The 17,314-nt window shown below is 40.5% G+C and overlaps 1 protein-coding gene across 8 annotated transcripts in view; it reads right to left on the bottom strand.

Annotated features, from left to right (window-relative positions):
- Window positions 1-17,314, bottom strand: part of MGAT5 (alpha-1,6-mannosylglycoprotein 6-beta-N-acetylglucosaminyltransferase) — a 325,249-nt gene that overhangs the window by 117,203 nt on the left and 190,732 nt on the right. For all 8 annotated transcript variants that reach the window (XM_032250746.1, XM_032250745.1, XM_032250744.1 and 5 more), the window contains 2 exons: window positions 15,976-16,052; window positions 14,832-14,921 (listed from right to left, as the gene is read on the bottom strand). In XM_032250746.1, the coding sequence (XP_032106637.1) occupies window positions 14,832-14,921; window positions 15,976-16,052 (167 nt within the window). The remainder of the gene's footprint in view (window positions 1-14,831; window positions 14,922-15,975; window positions 16,053-17,314) is intronic.

The following is a 17,314-nucleotide window of genomic DNA, read 5'->3' as shown; positions in this document are numbered from 1 at the left end:
ACTGGGATCTGACAACAACATGACCATGAAAGGCAATATCTGCAGCTCCACAAATGAGAAAAATGAGGAAAAACAGCAGAGAAAAAGCCTGCAAGTGGGTGAAGCCTCAGCTGGTCTCAGCAGCATTATGTACATCTGTACTTTGTATTCTTAGGCCAGACTGAATTATTTAGCTCCAATTAGATTTGTGCAAATGGACTCAATAAAGCATATTTATAACATGAAGGCTTCAAATGGATTACAGACTTGATTGTGAGATCTTTAACCTCACCACCCCATCCCACCCCTCCTCCCCTCCGAAAATAAGGATGAGCAAGGAAGGTACAGATTTACAATAAACTTCACACTAAATAAATAACCAATTTTACCAGCCACCCACCAGCATGAAAAGTTTTCCCATGAATAGCATGATAGGGAAAGTTGACACAAGACTAAAGAAAATCAACTAAGAGGAGAGGCATGAGCGAGGCCAGATATTGATAAAGTTCCCTCCTCACTCTGCCACTGCAAGAAGAATCTTTCAAGGTTGACTGTGACAAAAATACAGTCCCAGGTGATTTTTAAAAATATGACTTCCCTACAGAATCTTCAAGACTGCAATGCCTCCTTGAAATTGATCATTTATCTTAGTTCTTCTTATTCTAAATCACTGGCTACTACTTCCTAAGCCTCTAAGAGCACTCCCGAAAATATAAAACACAGTCAGTCCAATTTAGCTTTTAGCAAGAAATTTCACCATTACACTCACACTCGTAATGGTGGGAAAGTCAATTATGAACATCTTAGCACAGAGTGGGAAGATGGGTTTTTAAGGTTGTTTTTGTATACTGTGATAGGATAACTGGTTAACAAAGTAATTAAATTATACGTAAACCAATTATCCCATGGGGAGAAGGGAAAAACAAAACAAAGCATTTCTTTCTTTGCAAAACCTCGGAGGATTACCAGGATTGGAAGAAAGCCAGCATTGGCAGTAACTCCAAGTACTGAAGCAAACAGCTCTCAAATGAGCAACATTTTCCTAAATAAGAACACCATTAATAACACTCCGGGAAAATCTTGCTGAAGGCTAGTAACAACCTCCTAATCCCTAACTTTGTTTTCTTTTGATCTGTCCAGGGTCCTTTAACAAGCTTAACCCACCGGTACAGGACACTACCAATAAAGCTGGATGCCAAGATGAGCCCTACCATCTTCTTGACCTGAAAATGGCTCTATTTCAAGTCATTCTCAATAGCTCTTCTACTCTTGACTCTCAGAACCCTAGTGTCCTACAGCTGCCTATGGCTACCTTCGTTCACACTTTCTCAACTGTGGCTCCTGGTACTCTCTTCCTGGGATATAATTTTATATTTGCCTTCGGTGCGCAGACATACTGGGTGCCCCACCTCCCCCATCTCTGCCCAGCTTTTATGGCCTGGGAAAGACCTGCCTGGAACCCTATACCAGGGAAGGGACTGGACAGTCTTAAAAGTAGCCTACAACTCACCACTGTAAGTCTAAGAAATTAAAACTGTCTGAGCTGATGGCAACACACAGACAACAATCAATTGAGGAGAAGCATTCCTCCAGTAACCTTAAATTGGAAAGAAAAACTCTTTAGCTCACTAGCCTCAGGCCACAAAATGAACAGGCAACAAAAACAAAGACCAGTCACACTAAAACTTTAGAACATCAATGGCCATTCCATGGAAAGGACCCTTTAAATCACTTTTCTTGAATGAGGAGATTAACAATTTGTTTTTTAACATTCCTCCTCGCAGTGATTTAACCTTCTTTGAACCAAAAGGGTTTTGCAACTTAAACATGAGCACTGTGAATCAAAACATTCTCTGAGTCCCAAGAAGTCTAATCCGGTCAGACTTATTTCCAAGGTCTGCAGGATGGACAATTCATTATATTTAAGGGAAAAAGCTTGCTGGCAGAAACATACACAGCTCAAGTTGGAGTTTAAAGAGGAAAAGAAAAAGTAATAAAGTTACTGTGAAAACTAATAGGAGATTCAATGTATATATGCATATTGTTAGATATAATATGGCAAAACTCTTAGTAATGTTCTGTTCTTTTGAAAGAATAATGATTAGTCTCTGTTATGGCTTTTTCTTTCACGATTAATGTGAAGTGATTAATGTGAAGTGTTCTGTTCTAATGGATCACTGACACATAGGATTTCATGCTGTATTTTTCAGATTATTTAGGTGCAATCCAAACTAAATGAGAAAAATGCATACGAAAAGTCTGAGATCATCTCTGGATGACGGTGTTCTGGGTGCTCTCCATTTTCTTTTTGCTAATCTAAATATTATACATTTTTACAACAAACATTAAGATAATTTTTAAAGGAGTTACATAAGCATACCATCATTTATGAAGGTTTACATCAGGCTTCATCACACACACACACACACACACACACACACACACACAGACACACACTCACTCTCTCTCTCTCTCTCTCTCTCTCTCTCCACAATTAATTCCCCCATACGGCCTTATAACATAGGTACTATCAACACGTCACATGGGATGAAGTCAAGGCTTAATGTGAATTTGCCACTATAACTTCTCTAGTGAGTGGCAGGGCTGAGTGACAACCAAAATTTGTTGCTCCCTGACCAGCATACATTAGAGTTATGTTTAGGCCACACTTAGTGAGGAATAAGAGAGCTATTTCAGTGGGGAAAGATGACTGAATCTGGGATCAGTCAAAATGGACTCTATGCTCAACTCTGCAAATAACTGGTCATGTAATCTTAAACCATTCGTCTTTCAAGACTTCTCATCTACTTCAGAGTTGGAGTAGTTGGTTCAGGTAACCCTCTTAATTTTATTATCCTATAAGATCTGATACAATTTATGTCATCCTGTTAGAATAGCTGGTCGTGTATCAAATGAATACAGTTGACTGTATATCTATTCATCTGACACACTGATTATGCATATATATATATATATATATATATATATATATATATATATATATACACACACACAGATACATAAACATATACACATTTGTTATACTGATGACATCAAATGAAGTTACTCATTAAGGGATATGCCAAAAAAGGTAATCCCTGCACTTCTCTCTACCACATGCCAACTCCTGACTACTCTACTTTCTAAAGTTTTAATGAGGAAATGCAGATAGTAAAGGACGTCTACTCATAAAGTGGTAAGTGGTTCAGCTTTCTAGACTGGTCCTGTGCACCAACACCTTAGCTGATTAATATTTTGGTCCAACTCTTCATCTGAAGAGTTGTGTAGGAGGAGCAGGTTGGGAGAGACAAAGAATAAAAGTTGCAATGTACTAGGAGCCAAACATGAGAATAAGTTCTTTACACACATTGCCATCTCATTTGGTCTTTTCAAATAACCTCTTGAGAAAGGCTAATTATTATGCCAGAAGAAGACACTGAAGCACAGACTAGAAAGAGTTAAAGGCAGAAACGCTACCTGTCTTGCCCCAGAGCTGCTACCCTCAATCACTACTTAAAGCATACTGGCCAAACTTTTGGTTCCCATAGTCCCGTAAACACAGTCCAGTCTACAATATTGGAGTATTATAATTGCCTACGTCTTCTATATGAAGTCCTTTAAAGTGACTTATTATGCTCCTACTGCGTGGCAGTACTGTATGATTAATGGAATGTAATAACAATTCCACTTCCAACTCTTGCTCCTACCATTTGTTCCATGTAGCAAGAGCAAATGAAAAGCCAAAATTGGATCAGATTCTACACATACTCAAATGCTACAATGGCTTCTCCTTGCTCTCAGAATAAAACGCAGAATTTATACCAAGATCTTACAAATCTGATTTCAACTCTTACACTGTCTGCCTCATCCACCCTGCCCTACATAAGCCAACCTCCTTGCAAGTCCCAAGAACGTGCACACTTATTTCTATCTCAATGGAGTTGCCAGATTTAGGAAAAAGAAAAAGGATACCCAATTAAATTTTCACCGTAGACAATTTTTGATTCTAGTGTAAGTATGTCCCACACAGCGTGTGTCACATAAACTTGAAAAAACTCATTGTTTATCTGAAATTCAAATTCCATTGGCTGTAATGTATTTTATCTGATAACCCTATAGTTCAGGGCATTTGCTCTTCTTTCTACCCAAAACCGTCTTCCTTCTAGAGTGTTCCATGCCTCACTCCCTTACTTCCTTCCACACTGTATTCAAACTTCTCCTTAGAGAAGCCTCCCCTGACCCACTGACCTGGCCACTCTGCATCCTTCCTAGTTGATTTTTCCTCAGAGTATTCATCCCTGGTGCCAATTCTTTTATGTACTGGTTTTACTGTTTGCTTCCCCATATGCACGTAAGCTCCTTGAGGACAGAAACCTCATCTGTCCCGGTTTGTTGCTCTATCCCCAGCCCTGAGAACAGTATCTGGCACACAAGCAATGTTCAATTAGTATTTGCTGAGTAGTGAATGAATAATCAACAAGCATGACTTGGGCACTAAAGAGACTCATGATAATGAGTGTTTTTTCCACTTAGGCAGCACTTTACTGTTTTCTTTTTATTGGAACCTTTCAGCAATACACTGGGGGAGGCAAGGCAGGCTTTATTTTGACCTCAAAGACGAGAAACCAGACTGAAAACTCAAGGGAAAGCTCAAAGCCACACAGGGAAGCGGTGGGATCCAGACAGGGAATCACGTCTTATGTGTTTCCTGTAACACTGTACTGCTGCCCCCTACCAAGACAGGCAGCAATATTATTAACACTAAGTACAGAACTGGCTACCTGCAAGAGACAGAGTCCAGGGCCAGAGTGATCCGTGAGAGTTCTTCTCTGCATATCCAGGGTGAGGAGGTGTGCAGAATTTAAAGAGATGCTGCAGTAAGTGTTCAAAGTGCCACAAAACCAGTGGGGTTCTAACAAGAGGATGAGACATTTTCAATAATCCGTCCCAAATCGCTCCAAGAGGAGAAAAGCTGATTTTCCCTTACATATGCAGCAAATAAATTCCTCTGTAGCCAACCAAAGAGATAATGCATAGAGATACTTTCTACAGCAACTCTCACTAGGCACACCTCCCACTGCATGCTGGCAAAACTGATCCCAACTGGTCTGTATCCACATGAGGACACTTTGACAATTAAAGTCATTCAATTTAAAGGGGCAGTCGCATTGTAGAGAGCTCCTTTATTTGTGTTTAATGTGCAACTATGCTAAGTGACAACAAGAATAAAAATGGGCAAGAAAGCTGTGCCTTCTAATACAATTTGCTCATTCCATTCTACCAGTCTAATCCGATCCCTTGTGTGCTCTCATAATATTAGAAAGCACTACAGTAGTCGCCTCTTATCCATGGTTTTACCTTCTGATAGTTCAGTTACCCACAGTCAACTACAGTCTGAAAATATTAAATGAAAAATTCTAGAAATAAACAATTCAAAAGTTTTAAATTGCACACTGCTCTTAATAGCATGATGAAACCTCACAATTCCTGCTCCATCATGCCCAGGGCTGGAATAGCTCCTTTGTCCAGGGGATCCATGCTACAGACACGACCCACTCATAGTAGTCACTTAGTAGCCTTTACGTTATCAGATCAACTGTCTCAGTATCTCAGTGCCTGTATTCAATAAACCCTTATTTCGCTTAACAGCAGCCCCAAAGCTCAAGAGTAATGATGCTGGCAATTCACATATGCCAAAGAGAAGTCATAACATTGTGACGAAGGAAAAAGTATAGTACATAGGGGGTTCAGTACTATGCTCAGTTTTGGGTACCACTGGGTCTTAAAATTAACATACTACTGCATAGTAAACACGTTAATGAGTGCTCAAAATGCCCCTGCTTCAAGTTTCAGCCTGAATATCCAAGCAGATTTTAATGTCACAAAGTTTACAATGACATTTTTTTAAGATGAGAAGGGTTAGAGCTAGAAGTTACCCAATCAGAACAAAAAACTATTGCCAATTTTTAAAAATGCTTCAGCTAGAATCATTCATTCAATACACACACATGCCGGGCACCATTATACGTAAGAACAAAACAGACAAAACTCTCTGTGGAGATGACTTTCCTTGTACTTGTTTATATGTTAATGGTTACTCCAGGGTCACTGAACTTTTCTTCTCTCTGCCTGCTAAGCATCTATCAGATATCTGCACTTTTGACTCCCTCACCTCCTTCAAATCGGGTCAAACATCATTTTCTCACCTTCTTGGTAGAGTCTATCCTGATTACTCTATCCAAAACTGACACCATCACTTCTCCTAAGTACTTCTTACTCTCTCTTTGGTATTTCTCCATGGGCATGTATTACAATCTAGGGGATGATACATCTTACTTTTTTGATGTTGCTAGCTATCTCTCCTTACATAACACAACCATAATGAGGAGTGTTTATTCATTGTTAAATCTCCAGCAGCCAGAAAAAATCAATAGCAATTAATGCTCCTGGCACTCAGATTGTGGTCCCTAGGCATTATTTCTAAGAGAAACTGGGTGGTATGCAGGCCAGGGGAGGAAGTTGGTTCTTAGGCTGGTTCTAAGCCTAGGGCAGGAATTGTATGAGATGAATCTAGAAGATCTGGGCCTACCATAGAACAGGAAAACTGTTAAAACCTACCACAGTCATGTCAAAAGGTCTGAGAAAGCAGTATGAACAGGTCCCCACCGGCCAAAGCGGGACAACTTGACAATCAGTAAGAAAATAACTGCAATGGATTGTTCAAATGTTTTAATCCATTACTTCATAATGATAATAAAAAACAAAAAGAAAGTAAGCAAAAAGGCAAAAAGCTGTAAGATGCTAGGAAATAAACTGGGAAATAAATGGCTTCTTACATGAACTTCCTCTTAGGGTGATCACATACCTGATGAAGAGTCACATCTCTGTACAGAAGTATTCCTGACATATTAAGAAGGAACCTTTAATGAATTAACGAACCTGGGCACTGACCAATGACTGCTAACATTAGAAGAAAAAAAAAAGAGAGAAATTAGGGTTTATGTGCCTCCCAACTGAAGTATACTGTACTATGATCCATGAAATAACTTGCACAAACAATAGTAGGTCTTACTCTGATCAAACCTCAGGTCTAGCTATCACTTTACTAGAAATACAAGGGGTCAGAGAGCCAGGTTATGCAACAACATGGGCTGTAATCAAAATTCACAGTAAGATAAACTCTAAGGCAATGAAGCAGTTTCTGTAACAAAAAAATAGAAGAAGGAAAAATAAGAGATGGAAGAGAACCAAAAATTGAGACAGATTTAGGAAACATCAGCAATTGCAATTTAGGGTCCTTACTGGAAACCCAGTTCAAGCAAATAAACTTTTATTTATACAATGGCCTGAAAATATGAATACTAATCTGATATGAAGGAATTTTGTTAATTTTCAGGTGTGAAATAGTATTAACAGCTATAATGAGAACAGTTGTACAGTGTGTTTTAAAACAGTCTCTTTTAGAGATACACAGTGAAACATAGATGGTATGGTTCTAAAATCATGAAGCAGAGGCGGGTATAAATAAAGTGAGATTGGCATCAGCTGACAAGTGTTGAATATGGGTCGTGGGGACACAGGAGCTTCTTACACTCTTTTGTAGTACATGCTTGAAATTTTGCATATTAAAAAAGTTTTAAAACGTAATTTTAAGAAGACTTTTAGGGGAATACAAGAGAAATTACAGGAGACAATGTTTAAATGTGTATAAAAAACAAATTGGAGATGACAGCATTGAAGCCCCATCTTGCCACATGTATTCCAAGAAGTGTCAAAGAAGTGTTGGTTTGGGTTTTGCAAGTCTTGTCCTTTGCCTCTCTGATTTTTGTAGAGTAGAAGCTAGAACAAGAAGTCTACATGTAAATGTTGGGGTACATAACATTCATAAACAGGAAGTATTACTAAGAACTTTAGTGGGTGAGGGGTAAAAAGAGAAACTGAGAGATGAGTTATGCTGACTAAAAAATACTGTTCTGTAACCTCAGGATTTTTTTTTTTTTAATATTATTTTATTAAGGATGTCTTAGAACTCAGGTAGTAAGTGCAACAAATATACATAGATGAAAAAGATACCAATAAAGGCTGAACAGAGAAAGTGAAAAGAACATGGTCATAAATCTCTGCCACCTCCTTTACTGCCCAGAAATATTACCTTGAGGAAAGGGAATTTCCCATTTCAAATGGCTGAACATTTCAAGGGTGTGCATTGGTATTCTCGGGCAACAATCTGGTGATATTTTTGAAGCACTCCCTGACCCACCCCAAAATGTTAGTTGTTTTTTCATTCAGTTTTTCTCCTGCAACCTAAACGGTCCATTCTTTATCGCTGTCCACTTTGACAAATTAGTCTGTGCAACACCATTTCCAAGCTATCTTTAGCAGCCAACACAGCTCATAAATCCAAATCATTGTGCTGGTTATTAGGATTTCATTTCATGCTCGCATTCACAAACATTTAAGCTTTCAACCTTTCCTGTTGGGCATTAATCTTAGCATTAATCAAGGGATTAAGTACACTGAATTTAAACTCAAGTTAATAGCATGCTCAGCCAATATTAGTTTTACACACTGTCAAGGGAGAACAGAAAGAAGCAAAGACCTTTATGTCTGTTTATGAAATATAAGAGATAGAGAAGTAAGGCATGAAACTACTTCTTTTGCTCCTTTATGAAGGAGTCATAGACACACTCTCACGCATCCAGTCCAAACTGGCATTTGAAGCAATAGCTTGTACACATCCTAAGATCCAGCAATCAATCACTGGGCAATTTGATTATTTCACAGCAACCCTACTTGCAATGGCAACAGAAGTGCTTACAAGAAAAGCGCAAACAAATTAGGAGGTCTGGAAAGGTATGACGGACGCTTCCTAGGTTCTGTAACAACTGTTTAAAAAGAAAAAAATGTGTCAGTGTCAAATATATCAGTATCATCTATCACCATAATATCAATAGAGGTGAAGAAATTCATTCTAAATTTTGTAAAAGCTGATAGCAGTAAAAGGCTCTGCAGACGGTTAAGTTAATATACCTGAAACAATGACATTCAGAGTAATTACTTTATAGGGCCTTGACTCTATAACGGGAGTAGTTAACATGGCTCACAAAAACAGATACAGAAAATGAACTGCCTGATGTTCTGGAAAAACAAGGCTGCCTAATGAATCGTTTGCTCATTCCTACCACTTGGAATGGCTGACACCTGGTTTTCATGAGTTATGGCCACAGGAGAGTTTGTGTTTTTTTGGAGGTGTAGGGTATCAAAATTATGGAGTATTAGAAAACTGGCAATGATGGAATATCAGAAAACTAGCAATGGAGATCAACTTCTTGAAGTTAGCTAAATTAGAGCCATTTTTCATCACAAGTGACTTTAACCATACAACTGAATGCAAAGTAAATGGCTACAAGTCAGCTACCTAAGTTCAGTTTTCCTTCATCATGAAGAAGACAGCAGGAATGAAAAGCACAGGACTTTGGGGCTAAGCAACTTGACCTCTTTGAGCTATCTGTGACTTGGTTCTCCATTGTTCTTTAGAGTCGGTGAGAGGTTTAAACGAGATCTTGTCTAGTTAACCCACAGTATCTGCTGGGGACTGGTTTCAAGAGGCTCAAGTCACTTAAATAAAATGGTGTTGGTCTGTCTTTGAGGTGTCTGGTACAGTGGAGGATTAATAATATTTCATTATTCTCTTGTTTGCCCCCCAAAGTCCCACCCCTTAAAGAAGGGTAACCACTCAGCTTCTTTTTTTTTTTTTTTTTTTGAGATGGAGTTTCGCTGTTGCTGCCCAGACTGGAGTGCAATGGCACGATCTCAGCTCACCACAACCTCTGCCTCCTGGGTTCAAGCAATTCTCCGGCCTCAGCCTCCCGAGTAGCTGGGACTACAGGCACGCACCATCATGCCCAGCTAATTTTTGTATTTTTAGTAGAGACGAGGTTTCACCTTGTTGACCAGGATGGTCTCGATCTCTTGACCTCGCGATCCACCTGCCTCGGCCTCCCAAAGTGCTGGGATTACAGGCTTGAGCCACCGCGCCCGGCCTAACCACTCAGCTTTTATCTCTACCACTTCTAGTACAGTGTCAGACATAACAAACAGCTGTGGATATATATATATATATATATATATATATATATATTTTTTTTTTTTTTTTTTTTTTAAGGCGCGGGCATGTTCTGTAGCCAGGCTGGAGTGCAGTGGCGCAATCTCGGCTCACTGCAACCTCCGCCTCCTGGGTTCAAGCGATTCTTCTGCCTCAACCTCCCGAGTAGCTGGGACTACAGGCGTGTGCTACCACACCCAGCTAATTTTTGTATTTTTAGTAGAGACAGGGTTTCATCATGGCGAGAATGGTCTCGATCTCTTGACCTCATGATCCGCCCGCCTCGGCCTCCCAAAGTGCTGGGATTACAGGCGTGAGCCACCGCGCCTGGCCAGCTGTGGAGATATTTTAAGGAAAAATATTGATGGCTTTGCTTCCTGTGATGTAACCAAAAAAGATCCACAGAGTACAAGTTGGTGAGAGTGAAAGTACTAACAAAAGTTTCTAATCTCATAATTCAGTGGAAGCTTGTGCACTGAGACAACCATAAGAAAGAAAAATGAACGAAGAGTACCATCTCCTAAGATGGGTCTGAATCTAAATGCTCCAATTCAACTAGTGACTGACTACACAAGAGACATTTTACTTCATGTCCTTTTGGCATCTGTCAAAGCTCTGATGTTAAACATAGATCAAAACAATAACTGGCTCTTTCAATAAGTATTAAGAATAGAACAAAAGTCACTGGTGCATGTGTTAATCAAGTTAACAAGTCAAATGAAGATGTCTCTCAATCATCTCCCCAGTTGGAAGAGATACCTAGCAGATGATACAGGAAATAAAAACGGAGGTTTCAGAGTTTATTTAAATAACACAATAAGGAAAGTTTCAAGACAGCAAGAGAGAATAAAACCACAACAGCGCCTACAAAGCCACAGACAGTGTCCAGGATTTAAAAAATACTAAAAAGGAATTAATTGGTTTTACAAAACACCTCTGTTAATCTCACATTAACAATGGTAGAATGCACTGGCGCCATACATGTAGCTAATTCTAGTGCAAACACAAGTATCATATCCAGAAAAGACAAGTCAAGGGAAAATACTCTCACCACAAATAAATGTATGTGAAGTAATGCACCTGTCAATTAGCTTGATTTAGCCATTCCACAATGCAGACCCATATCAAAACATCATGTACACCATGAATACATACAAACGTTGTCAATTTAAGAACAGGCATTAAGGGAAACAACTGAATTTCTGTATTACCAGAAGCCAAAGGATCTAAAGTTATATTACATCAGTGAATGAGAACCAGAAATGGATTCTAATTCTAAAATGGAACAATGTTTCCACATATAATGTCCAAGACTATGTGACACCCCATAACTATTATAATTTCAAATAATGGCAACATTTAAAGCCATAGAAGTGTCCCTTATGCGTATTGAGTGTCTTATCTGCCAGGTTCTACTCTAAGTACATTCCTATTACTTTATAAAGGAAACATCTTAGGCACAAAAGGTTAAGTTACCTTTCTGCAATCACAGAGCTGAGAAAGCAGCAGAAACAGGAGCTGACGTCAGGTCTAAGACTCTAAGGTAGAATTCCTATTGAAGGGACCATACTGATGAAATTCTCCTTTAACTCTCCCAGGGTGCTTATTACAATGCTATATGCTAACACAGAAAAGCCCAGAGGCTCAGGGTTATATTCAGATTAAAACTTTAAAAAGGGGTTCCTAGTTATCTCCACTCCTTCTCCTGGCTCAGTTATCTGCATCCTTTCTTCCTCTTGCTTTTAAGATGATAAACACATAACACGGCGTCAAGAAAATGTGTTTTCATTAATTGCTGAGAATAAATGGATGTTCAATAATTGCTCACTGAACAGAATTCGGCTGAGCAACAACAACAAACACCCAATCATCTGCATAAAAAGAGAGTGGAATGGGCTAATGAAGTGTATTTCACACCTCAGGAGAGAAAACATAGTTACTGGTTTCAAAATGAAATAGCCTCAGAGCAAGTGCATGTGATCTACCATGTCTCTTCATTCTGTATTCCTCTCTACTTCCCTTCTTCAGAACCTCACCATAACCTTCATTGGGAGCGGGGGTGGAGTGTGATCAAAGGGAGGGAAAGAAGTCACAAATAACTGCAGTCTCTTCCATCTGGATCACTTTCCACACCTTCCCAGGAGATGGAGGTGTGGGAATGTAAAATCTTCTATCTCAAGCACACCCCAACATGCAAAGGCTTAGGAAGGCATGAAATTAGCCCAGCTTATCAATCATGGAGCCCAGTTGGAGTCTGGCTAAATTCTATTGAGTAGAAAGGGGAATAAAACTTTTGAAAATTAAACTAAATGAAGAACCTTTTCCTCAGGGCAGGAGAGGTACTTGTAATTGACTTTTCAACTAGAATGAAGGTTCATGCATGGCCCCAGGCTTTACTCCTCTGGAGAAGGAAATGAGAAGGCAGGCTACGGGCCACCCAAGCCAGAAGAGAGAAACTCAAATAAATGGTACCAAGTCAATTTGCCAGCAGCCTCCTAATGAGGAGCCTCACACACCCAACTCTCAGAGCTCTTCATTTCCAAGAGGTATTTTAACTATCTTTAGCTCTGGGGTTTTCATGATGGCAATGAAACCACCTTGTCTCCCCCGATAAGTCACTGGAACGCAGTTGGACCCCTGAAAAAATTTGACTTGAATGTACCCAGGCAAAAGAGGTAACGGTCTGAGAGAGGGGCAAACCCTACAGAGTCAAGGCTACGTGCCCTATTAGCATTACTAAGTTTGACCTCTGTCCCCATCGCCCTATGGCAAAGAAAAGAGAAGCATCTGTATCCCGTAAGAAAAACTATGGCAAGAGTATTTTATTTAACCTCAAAAATGAAGGTATTCTCCTTCCTGCATGGCATCACCAGCTGTTATTAGTCAAGTAACAACAGCACACAAAAAGGGGGACAGAATAAAAAGAAAAGGCAGCAGAGAGTCTGTGGAGGCATGACCTTGGAATTGGCCTATTTTACAAGACCCCAAAGCTGCCTACCCTGCCCCAACCCTTATCTCCCCCAGTCCATAAAGGGGAAGACAGCCGATTTTGATTCTCTACTAGGTTCTAGGTGAAATAGAGATTAAAGCATGTAAAAAATTCAAGTGGCCCTTAAAATCCTCTGCAACCGTTAAAATACAAAAGCTGCTATTTAAATTCAAGGGTACAAATGAAAATGAGGCTCAGATTTAGGGAAAAAAACAAGGTAAAAGTAACCAACTTTAGTTACTTCCCTCCCATATCTATACTTACTCATCTTTTCCCTCTGGCTGTTTCTGAGTTGTTTCTGTTATAATAAACCATTAAATGCTTCCTGGGCTTTTAAAGGAGGAGGAAGACACAGACTCTGCTCTTCAGATCCACACTCTACGAGCAGTGACCCAAACACTGAATCTGAATAGGGTGGTGACTGAGATGGCAAACTCTCTAAAGATCTGGAGCCCAACCCTGGCCCTGCTTTGATCCTATGCAGGCTGCTTGTACACAGGAAGGACATCTACTGCAGGGAATTCATAAAACAGCACTAGCCAAGTCCAACAGTACAGATGTGATGTCCTCATGAGAGAAAAAGAAGTGCTCTTAAAAGATGAGCTCTCACATGTTCATCTAAATCTCAGGGTACAAAACTGAGCATATATGTGCTAATGACAACTGGAATGACTGCTACAGACATGCATTTGTATGGGCCCAGAATGCCCCCAGCATACTCAATTGTCACTGGCAGAATTCCAAAAATAGCTACACAGAGAGCAGGAGCTTCAGCTACACTGAATTCCACGGCAGCATGGACGAGTATGTTGGCAGCATAGAGTCCCTGAAGATAAAACCTATCAGCAACCAGAAGGTCTATCCCCATTCCCAGGTTTTGGTAGAGTATTCCATAGCTCCTAAATGGTGGCCCCTACCTGTGTCCATTGTCCTGTCACTGCCACTGTGGAACTGATACCATAACTTTCCCTCTGTTGTTTCTCTGCCTTGAATACACTTCTGTTTTTCATTTACCTAACTTACTTCTAATATTTTTTTTTCAAGATTCAGCTCATATGGCATCTCTTCTTGACAAACCCAGATTTCCTGATACTGACTCTCTTTATACCTACCCAAGCTGAATGATCCTTCTTTCCCTAAATAATTTGTATTATTTAAAAAACAAAATCAGAAAGTAACAAGTGTTAGTGAGAATATGAAGATGTTAAAACTCTTGTGTACTGTTGGTATAAAATGGGGCAGCTGCTGTACAAAACAGAATGGTAGTTCCTCAAAAAATTAAAAATAACAATTACCAAATGATCTAGTAATTTCACTTTTGGGTATATTTCCAAAATAACAGAAAGCAGGGTCTTAATGGGGAGTTAGTGTTTAATGAGTATAGAGGTTCAGTTTTGCAAGACAAAAGAAATTCTAGAGATGGACAGTGGTGATGGACAGTGATGTGAATATACTTAATGCCACTGAACTATACATTTGGAAATGGTTAAGATGGCAAATCTCATGTTATGTCTATTTTACTACAATTAAAAAAAGAAAAACTAGGAAAAAAAGTAAATAGCTAACTAACTCTGCTTATTTTTCCCCCAAGGGGAAAAAATCCCACCCTTCCTGGGGAGGTAGGGAGAGTGACAAAGGACAGAACCATAGGTCCTCCATATAAAAATACATGTTTTTAAGCTTTTCAAATTTCAGACTCAGCTACAAAACAGTCTAACCAATCATATCTACTCCCAGGAGCCACAGAAAGCTACTCACCTCACTGAGGTAAATAAAAAAAGAGCAGGTGGACCCATCCACTCCATAGTCTGCGTAGCAGGGATCTGAACGCCACATGTCTTTCATCCACTGAAACAAGAAGAACATCTCTGAGCAGCCCATTCACAGGCCTTCTACATCTGCTGACATGGGAGGGAAGGATAGGAATAGTGAAGACTGAGTGAATGGCTCAAGCTGTGACCTAAAGAACTGAGTGAAGGAGTCACTGAGCTGAGGTCAAGATAGTCATGTGCGCAGCTCACTTCCTTGGATGATTAACAGGTAGACACTGGCTTGAGTTAGGCCTCAGCAGAAGTGCTTACAGTGGAGAACAAGGTTGTGATACAGCAAGCAATAAAGCCCAGAAGAGGTGGTGGCTTAGGGATTTTTATCAACATCAAGTGCCTAATGGGACTCTGACACCTACACCCTCTCCAGGAACTCCAGTTCCATCAGCCCACAGCACGGTACTCAAAACAGTGTGTGAACGAGGGCACACGTGAGCACTGACAGATGGCCCACATGGATACCACCCAAAGGCTTCTGGGGCTGGTCCCACTGTCCTAACTACTTCCCTGAATGGACACTTTTCTCTGAAAACTACTGAGCAGGGAAGGGTCTCCCTGGGGGCAGGCCATATAAATAGGGTTTTTGAAAAAAATGCAGCCAAGTTAAAGAGCAACCAAGTGTCTCTTGGTAGTCAACCACAAATACAAACCTGACACTTAAACCACAATCTGGGGGTTTCAGAGCAGGAGCCTAGGGACTGAGAGGGTAGGGAGTTGGACAATAAATAACAGCAGTTCCTTGTCATTGGTCCTTGAAGGATCACCTGCTGGAAGCTGGGAAAGAGAGAGGGGAAGTCAGCTTCAAAGACTCAGCAGGTGCCTGAAATGGCCCAGGCTCTCTCATGCTGACCACTGAGAGACACTGCTGACCAACCCCACAGGGTTGACACTGGCAGAGGAGAGTTGTCATAGCCACAGCCAACGTCGGCAGGATGGAGGCACCTTGTCACTGATCCATGTCAAGCGCTCACTCACCCATTTGTATCACTGAGGAGGAAAAGGACGGGGAGGGAAAAAGAAGGGGTGTTTGTGCACATTGGGGATGATGCAAATGACCCTGTTTGCCTCTGCCTTACCTTGATCTTCCCCTCACAGTGGGGGTAGCCGTCCATAGGAGGCAATACACATTTTTCTTGAGCTCCGTTAATGATATCTGTGAAGAATGAAAAACAACAAAGGATACAATGAGGTCTATAAAACACAAGACTAACATTCTCGTAAGCCAAGAGGCAGGGAGAGAAACCAAAAAAGAAAGGTATCTACTGGCACCCATGTTCTGATGCATGGAGCCCCTCCAGCTCCAACATATCTCATTGGTCCACAGTGATGACTGACCTGAGGACAGCCCACCTACAGGCTGGCCAGAGACCTATGACAACATGTGTGGCCTGGCTTAAAAAAGTGAGCCAGGCCAACCAGAGCACTTGCTTAGAAATTTGCAATTGGGAAGCTAAGAAACCAAACAAGCAGGGAGCAGGAAATAAAGTCATGTGATTAGGAGGGTCCTCCAGCACTGGTAGGGCCATTCTAGGCTATGTGGGCAAGCTGAGGCCATGAACAGACCCCATGAAGACAATTGCATGAATTGAGAAAGCCAGCAGGCCAGAGAGATGTGAATAGAGCTGGTGCACAGAGAGCCATGAGACGTATATGCACCATCCTAAGGAACTCCCACTCTGCTTCCATAGGATACAGCCACTTACAGACCCAGTTCTTAGATTTCCATGAAGGTCTCCTTATTGTTTTAAAGATTTCCTCACAATAAACTCCTTTTTTATTAGTTAGCTTGAATGTGTTCCTATTCCTTGTAGTTACAGGGTCAAAACTAAAAGAAATGTCATCGAGAAGCTAAGGTCATTTCTTTGTGATAGAAACATTTAATATACTCCCCCTAGCTATTTAAAACCATATATTATTGTGAACTATAGTCATCCTACAGTGCCACAGAACACCAGAACTTATTCCTCCTGTCTAGCTGTAAAGAAATGAGAAATGTTTAAGATGATGAACATGCTAATTACCCCTATCTGATCACTATACAGTTTACATATCACAACATCACATCACTATGCACCCTACAAATATGTATATCGATTAAAAAATTTAAATGAAGCTTTCAACCTAACGGTGAAGAACATACAAATAAATGAACAATGAAACAATAGTGTAACAGGCATTATGGCAGGGCTGGGAAAGGAAGAACACCCAGCCCACTCTCCAAAGGTCTAAGAAGGCCTCCTGCAACCAGTGATATCTTAGCCGAGATATGAAGACAAAATAGGAGTGAGCCAGCCAATGGGACAACCTAAAGATGCTGCTCGAGGAACTGAGGTGGTCCCAAACAGAAAGAAGTGTGAGGTACTCAGGACAGACAGGACATGCAGGCAGGGTGCAAACAGGAAAGGCTTCAAATGC

Source organism: Sapajus apella, unplaced genomic scaffold (assembly GCF_009761245.1).
Source record: "Sapajus apella isolate SASKATOON/1434 unplaced genomic scaffold, GSC_monkey_1.0 scaffold72, whole genome shotgun sequence".
Lineage (NCBI taxonomy): Eukaryota > Metazoa > Chordata > Mammalia > Primates > Cebidae > Sapajus > Sapajus apella.
This window is presented reverse-complemented; position numbering and strand designations above follow the sequence as displayed.